The sequence below is a fragment of the Perkinsus marinus genome (assembly GCF_000006405.1).
Source record: "Perkinsus marinus ATCC 50983 genomic scaffold scf_1104296971228, whole genome shotgun sequence".
NCBI classification, from domain to species: Eukaryota; Perkinsozoa; order Perkinsida; family Perkinsidae; genus Perkinsus; species Perkinsus marinus.
Genome location: NW_003202153.1, coordinates 267,011 through 273,977, shown reverse-complemented (window position 1 = coordinate 273,977; position 6,967 = coordinate 267,011). Strand labels below are relative to the sequence as shown.

Genomic DNA, 6,967 nt, shown 5'->3' with positions numbered 1-6,967 from the left:
TCAAGAAAACGACATAGTCAACCACTGCAGGCATGTATTCGTGGTTGATTGCTTTACTCAACAACCCAATAGCATGCCCGCAGAAGCGAGCTGTGACAGCGGAACGATGCCTCCTCGCCATGTTCTCGAGCCATGTGCGCGTGGTCAGGAGATATGACGGGGTGAGCGGGAGCAGCGGCCGCATGGATGGGTGTCGCAGAGGCTTGGTTCTGCATGATGCCCACGGACGAGTGGCACGGTCAGCAAAACACGAGCCTCATCGTAAGAGTACTGGCATAATTGCCCCGGTAACACGAAATTGAAGTTCCGAACGACGAAGTCGATTTTCCTAAAGGGACGAAATGGAAGTTCCAAAGGTGTACTCGACGAAGTTGAAAGTTCTATGACGAACTCGAAGGTTCGAGAGTCGAAATTGAAAGTTCTATTAGAACGAACTTGAACTTCCTATCGACTTCGGACGAACTTGAAAGTTCTATGACGAAGTTGAAAGTTCTAATTGCGAATATGATCTTCCCGTTTCGGATTCGTACCTCCAACTTCGCGCGTCCCGACGAAATTGATGGTTCCAAAGACGAACTAGATGTTTAAAAGGTGTAGCCAGAGCGTTACTATTTGGAGGAATAAGATGAATACAACAGCAACAGTACAACCTCCTACTAGCCATAGCTAGGAGGGACAGATTGGGCAGACGGATTCCACAGCACACAACTATTGGACGATTGAGTGATCAAACTGCCAATTTGTACATTTCATGCAGGAACATCACACAAGGGCAAACATTAAAAGGTGCCAGATTATATTATTACAACGCGAAACATATCAAACAGCAAATGAGCACAACTTGTCAGAATAACGAAAATGTGCGGGCGAAGCACATTTGGGCAAAAGTGCCAGCGTGTAAAACATTTCGGGGTAATATACAATGCAGCAAAAAAAGAGCAAAAAAGGGCGACTTGCTGGAAAACACTTTCGAATTTGCTAGTTTCAACATTTGGTTGCTAAAACCTATACCAGAAATTGCTAGGTTGTAAATGTGGTTGCTACTTTGTAACTGAGAAAGCAGCACATACAAAAGAGCAAAAAAGTGAGACTGTCAGGAATTATAGCATTTGGCAAACCCGCAACATTAGCAAAAAGTTGCGATTGCCGGATTGTATTACACCGTTGCAACGTGGCATTGGTCACATGTTGGAAATGCTATTCGCATCCTGATTGGGCTTCGCTTCGCAGGATGTAGTTCTAAACTTTCAAAAGTGTGTGGTTAACAAACTTGTTGTTGCTCAAGCGCACTGTAAACGTAGTTAGTGGGTACTGCTCGCACTCAGCCGCTGTTGTGCAAGGTAGACATATGACTAGCGTGTGGGTAGTGCACAGTGATAGTATCAATCTAAGAGTTGTTACGGATAGATGTATTTATAATAAGTTTGGATTTCTGTAGTAATGTTGTCATGGATTGTCGGTGTACTTGGGACTCGTTAGGTAGCGAAATTGCTTTTCTTCATCCATGTAGTTTCTATCCCACGTTAATACGAGAATGTCTACCGGCAAAGAAGGCAAGGTTCATATGTCGATTGTGATCTGTGGTCACGTCGATTCCGGCAAGTCTACTACTACCGGTCGTCTTCTTTTTGAGCTGGGAGGTATTCCTGAACGAGAACTCGAGAAGCTCAAGCAAGAGGCTGATCGTCTTGGTAAATCGTCTTTCGCCTTCGCGTTCTACATGGATCGACAGAAGGAGGAACGCGAACGCGGTGTCACCATCGCGTGTACCACCAAGGAGTTCTTCACTGATTCGTGGCATTACACTATTATCGATGCTCCTGGCCATAGAGATTTCATCAAGAATATGATTACTGGTGCATCCCAGGCGGATGTTGCTCTTCTCATGGTTCCTGCTGATGGTAACTTTGGCACTGCTATTGCTAAGGGCAACCACAAGGCTGGTGAGATCCAAGGTCAAACTCGTCAACATGCCCGTCTTATTAATTTGTTGGGCGTCAAGCAACTAATCGTCGGCGTGAACAAGATGGACTGTGATGTTGCCGGGTACAAGGAATCTCGTTATATTGAGATTCGCGACGAGATGAAGAATGTTCTCGGCAGAGTTGGTTGGAAGAAAGACTTCGTTGAGAAGTGTGTTCCCGTCATTCCTATTTCTGGTTGGATGGGCGACAATCTGATCAAGAAGTCCGAGAAAATGCCTTGGTGGAAGGGTGTGGATGTCACTCGTGATCCCGCTTCTAAGGAGTCGTTCCATATCGATACTCTTCTAGACGGTCTCGAGAAGTTCGCTACCGTTCCTAAGCGTGTGACTGATGCACCAATGAGAATGCCCGTCTCTGGTATCTACAAGATCAAAGGTGTTGGAGATGTGATTACCGGCCGTGTTGAGCAAGGCATCGTCAAGCCCAACGAGGAGGTTGTGTTTATGCCTACTCACACGCCCTCTACTGCTTGTACTGGTAAGGTCTTTACTGTCGAGATGCATCACACCCGTCAGGAGCAGGCTTTTCCGGGTGACAATGTTGGTCTGAACGTTAAGGGTTTGCCGAAAGAGAATATGCCTCGTTCTGGAGATGTTATGGTCTACAAGAAAGATACCACTCTTAAGCATGTGCAGTCTTTCACTGCTCAAGTCCAAGTTTTGGACGTCCCAGGCGAGATTAAGGTTGGTTATTCTCCTATCGCTTTCGTTCGTACTGGACGGTCTGCTTGTCGTTTGGCTGGCATTAAATGGAAGGTTGGCAAGGAGACTGGTGGCAAGAAGATGGAGGACCCTCATTCCCTCAAGTCCAACGAAATGGCTGAAGTCGTATTTGAACCTATTCAGCCTCTTGTTGTCGACTCCTTCAAGAACTGTGAGGGTTTGTCGCGTGTTGCTCTGATGGAGGGTAACGGTGTGGTTATGCTTGGCAAGTGTGTCTCCACCGTGGCGAAAGACGTCAAGTAGGAATTGATGGTATCACTCTGATTTGATTGTGAATGGTTTAATGCTTTAAAATGAATGGATCAGCCTTCTCTTGAGAAACGTCGCTATGTAAGGTGAAAAAGGCTTTCATTTCAAGTAGTTGTGTTGCGTTGTAGTAGAGGTTGGTCAGAGGTCTGAAGGTTCACAAATAGGGTTCGATATCAGTTCGTGTAATTATCTTTCCCGACTTTCGAGCAAATAGGATGGTGATTGAGTAACGGCGAATTTGGACCACTCTGAGAGTGGCAATTTTGAACTTCGAGAATTGAGATTTTGAACTATTGGATTCTTCGAAAATTGAACTTCGAGTCTGATGAGGTGTCTATAGACCATATCGGCGGAGTGTTCATGTATACGGTATTGTTGGAATGCTGGATCTCTCCACTGTACTCTCAATCTCCATCGTTGTCTTCACTTGCGTGATCCGTCCAGCTCATATAACGATAGATCCTAAGTATCTTGGGAATGTGGCTTTGTCGTAACTGCTCTGTGACTATATACAAGCTCGATTTCTTGATGAATCACTTCGAGCTTGGTGATGGGCAATGCTATCCGAACGACTTCTTTCTATTCGTTAGCCGAGTCTAATTCGCTGAAAAGACTCACGCCTGGTCTCTCATCTCTTCGTACCTTTGTTTCTCTATTCGTACCGACAGATTTTCTTCAAGTCTCATTTTGCGTCCGCGTATATAAAAATAGAGTCGCGCGTGGCGCACATCGCACCCACAAGTGGAGATCCTCTGACGACAGTCTTTGTCACAACTCAGCAGCAACTCGTCCATTATTCCCATGACCCAGTTTATAATTTTCACTGTCTCCTCGTTTACAGTGATATGAAGGTGGACGTATGCCAGTGCCTATCTTCCACAGGGTGCAAGTTGAATATGTGAGGAGACGCTCGCTATGCAGTGATAATCACCACCGCTTCTTCGGCGGGCGAAACGGTGATGATGGTGCCGGAATCGTCACTGTGGCCCTTCCGGCATCGTCGTCACAACGGCGACGACGATGGTCACTCACCTTCCTTCTCGTGAAGAGGCTGATTGAGAAGGGCAACGTACACCACAACTGCTGCATGAATGAGCCTGCCATGTATAGCTCATATATAAATTCCTCTGGTCCCTATTCTCGGGAGCTGACAACTAACTTTGTCATTCCAGAAAATGCCTCGTTCTGGTGTATTGAGCACATCATGCTATAAGCACGGTCTTGAGACGAATTAGTGTTATGCCATAAGAATCTATACTCCTGTCTTCACGTGACAATAGTATTGTGTTCAACAAGTCACCAATGAAGTTAGCTGATGAGAAGGTGTTGAGGTATCGTTCAAGATCCACACTCCACCTACCTAGAGCCTATGTGATCGTGGTCATAGTTAAACATTTGTTCTCTCACAGAACTTCTCCGAACTGGGGCTATCATCCGAAGTCTTCCGAGATCAGTTGCGACAGGCGCCACCAGTCTAAAGTAATCACAGAGTTACGGGAACTGCATCTCCGCTGTAGAAATCGCACAAAATCGATTCTCAGTTCCAAACCTACTCCACTGAAATCCCGAGCAACTTCCCTCCGAGACTCGGAAGCCAGGTTATTCCCAAAGTAGTGCAGGAATACAAAGTCGTACTTGAAAGTACGATACTGGCTTGACCCCATAGGCGCGGAACTGACAACTTAGCAGACAAAAGCACCAATAGGTTTGATCTTGCCAATCTGTTCTCACCTTGAAATCCTCGAACAACGAGTCTCCCTATTGAGAAAACTTTCCGTTCGGGGGTTTTCGAAGTGATAGTCAATTGAGATGGTCCTCAATAACGAGCAATAAATGGATTGAATTATCACGTCGCCCTACTCCAAAGGCTTCGACCGACTGTTACAGCGCCTTCCTCCGTCCTCGCAATGACAGTGAAGGAATAAAGGTGGGCTGCAAGACTGAGCAACAATTTATCGATCAGAAGTAGTCGCGAAATCGATGTGAACATTTCTTGCATTTCGTGCACTTGTGTAGAATGTGTACCAGCAGCTCCTCCACCTGCACTCAAGCAGTGACCATCACCATCTGTCAGCCTTACTTGTTTCTTTTCCCTGCTGAGTATGCAGTCGTCATCACCTCCCGTGAATATCACAGGTGTTGTGAACCTGTCCGATCTGGGGATCAACTCGAAGGACTTCCGCTTTGGAGTCCTCACCATGGAGTCGGACAAGTAGGCTGTGGGCACTGCGCTATAACCCATGAGATCCACATGAAAATCATCAACCCACTGGAAACTCGATAGCTTAGTGATGGCCGATGGTTAGTGATAGCACGCTTCCGTTAAGGACCTCCGTTGTCGGAATTGACACACATTTGAAGGTTCATATGTAATTATGACAGATACGTTGCTGTGAGGGAACAGGCAGCTGATGGGTCGGTGCAGGTTATCACGGTTGATATGCACGAAAACAATAAGGTAGTCGAAGAGAGCATGCGAATGGGTGCGCTATAGTAGGTGATGTTAGGTTAGCAGGAGACCTATGAAGGCTGAGGCGGTCGTGATGAATCCCGTGGATAATATCATCGCACTTAAGGGTAATACCATCATCGTGTTTGTTGTAGTAGTTTATGGCTGCTATTTTCAGGTCGAGTGGAGGGCAATACGGGTCATTTCTTGCAAGTTTTCAACTTGGGAACGAAGGAGAAACTCGGGTCCCATCAGTTTTCAAATGAGCACGTAGTTTTCTGGAGATGGATCACACCTAGATGTCTGGCACTGGTTGGGGATAGGTATAGATCTTCAGTTTGAAGGAGTTCATTTTACGCTTGGTTTCAGATCTGTGTATCATTGGACCTTCGATAGCGCCAACTCGGCCCCTGTGAAAGTTTTTGATAGAGCCGGCAAGTTGGCTGAGAACACTACTCAGGTAAGAGTAAAGAAGTCTACCCCACGCGATGCATGATGGCCCTTCGTATCAGATCATCGCCTACGCCACGAACAGCTCTCAAACGTGGTGTGTGCTCTCTGGTATTTCCACTCCTGATGGGGGCAGGACCATCGAGGGCTCTCTCCAGCTGTTCTCAGTCGAGAGGTAATAAACCTTCAAACATTGACCGCACTCAACCTGATGTTGCCGTTAGGAAGCAACAACAGCTACTCGAGGGGCATGCTGCTAATTTTGCTGATGCCCCTGTGGATGACAGTGGCGAGGCTATCGGACTGTTCAGTTTCATGGAGAGAAAATCAGGTAGTCTGATCCAGGCTACTGCATTGTTTTTTATCACTGGTGGTAGGTTCTAATGCGACCAAGCTTCACATCATGGACCTAGCTCGTAAGACCCACTACAAGGTTGGTGTGGATGTACCTATGCCCTCTGAGAATCCCAGCGACTTCGCAGTCTCCCTTCATATCAGCCCAAAGTGAGTGCCTGTGTATTAGGCGTTGGATTGGTCAAGTCGTGCTTTTCAGGCATGGTATGGTGTATGTGCTGACTAAGGGGGGTTATGCCTTTGTATTTGATATTGGCAGCGGAGCGTTGTTGTTCAGAAACAAGGTATCTCAGGATAGCATATTCATTGCTACTTACAGTGACGGTAGGCATAAAACTCTCTTGCATGCCTTCACTGTTCTTGTTGATTTTAGAAACTGGTGGAGTCCGGTTTGTTAACCGAGGTGGACACGTTATTAACTTTGCTATTAATGTGGACACCATCGTCCAGTACATCATCAACAACATGCCCCAGGTGGGTGTGGATCTGTGCAGTGGTACATGAATGCTTCTGCCCTTTTTATATACCAACTTTTCTCGCCGTTTCGGTCGTAGTGACTTTGATCAATATAAAGCGATGAGTTGATGTGTGCACAAATCGATGTTCTTCCTCATTTAGCTCTCCAATCGACAGGACGTGGCCTTCAACCTTGCCAGACGCTATGGTTTACCTGGTGCACAGGAGATGTTCCAACAACAGTTCACTCGGTACTGGCTCGGAGTGCACTGCATGGTTCATATAGTCTGCTCTCAGATACT

The 6,967-nt window shown here is 46.4% G+C and overlaps 2 protein-coding genes across 2 annotated transcripts in view; both read left to right on the top strand.

Moving 5' to 3' along the window:
* Positions 1 to 1,534: 1,534 nt before the first annotated feature.
* On the top strand, positions 1,535 to 2,950 carry Pmar_PMAR020294 (Elongation factor 1-alpha, putative; the record flags this gene model as incomplete). The annotated part of the gene is made up of 1 exon (XM_002767072.1): positions 1,535 to 2,950. The coding sequence occupies one exon, from the start codon at positions 1,535 to 1,537 to the stop codon at positions 2,948 to 2,950; it is 1,416 nt and encodes a 471-aa protein (XP_002767118.1).
* Positions 2,951 to 5,058: 2,108 nt separating this feature from the next.
* The window catches only part of Pmar_PMAR020293 (clathrin heavy chain, putative), a gene marked incomplete at both ends in the record, with an annotated part of 7,614 nt that continues 5,705 nt past the window's right edge, over positions 5,059 to 6,967 (top strand). The window contains 12 exons of the mRNA XM_002767071.1: positions 5,059 to 5,168; positions 5,339 to 5,414; positions 5,464 to 5,533; positions 5,584 to 5,728; positions 5,775 to 5,865; positions 5,918 to 6,030; positions 6,080 to 6,186; positions 6,233 to 6,359; positions 6,409 to 6,533; positions 6,583 to 6,683; positions 6,843 to 6,916; positions 6,963 to 6,967. Of these exons, the coding sequence (XP_002767117.1) occupies positions 5,059 to 5,168; positions 5,339 to 5,414; positions 5,464 to 5,533; positions 5,584 to 5,728; positions 5,775 to 5,865; positions 5,918 to 6,030; positions 6,080 to 6,186; positions 6,233 to 6,359; positions 6,409 to 6,533; positions 6,583 to 6,683; positions 6,843 to 6,916; positions 6,963 to 6,967 (1,144 nt within the window). The remainder of the gene's footprint in view (positions 5,169 to 5,338; positions 5,415 to 5,463; positions 5,534 to 5,583; positions 5,729 to 5,774; positions 5,866 to 5,917; positions 6,031 to 6,079; positions 6,187 to 6,232; positions 6,360 to 6,408; positions 6,534 to 6,582; positions 6,684 to 6,842; positions 6,917 to 6,962) is intronic.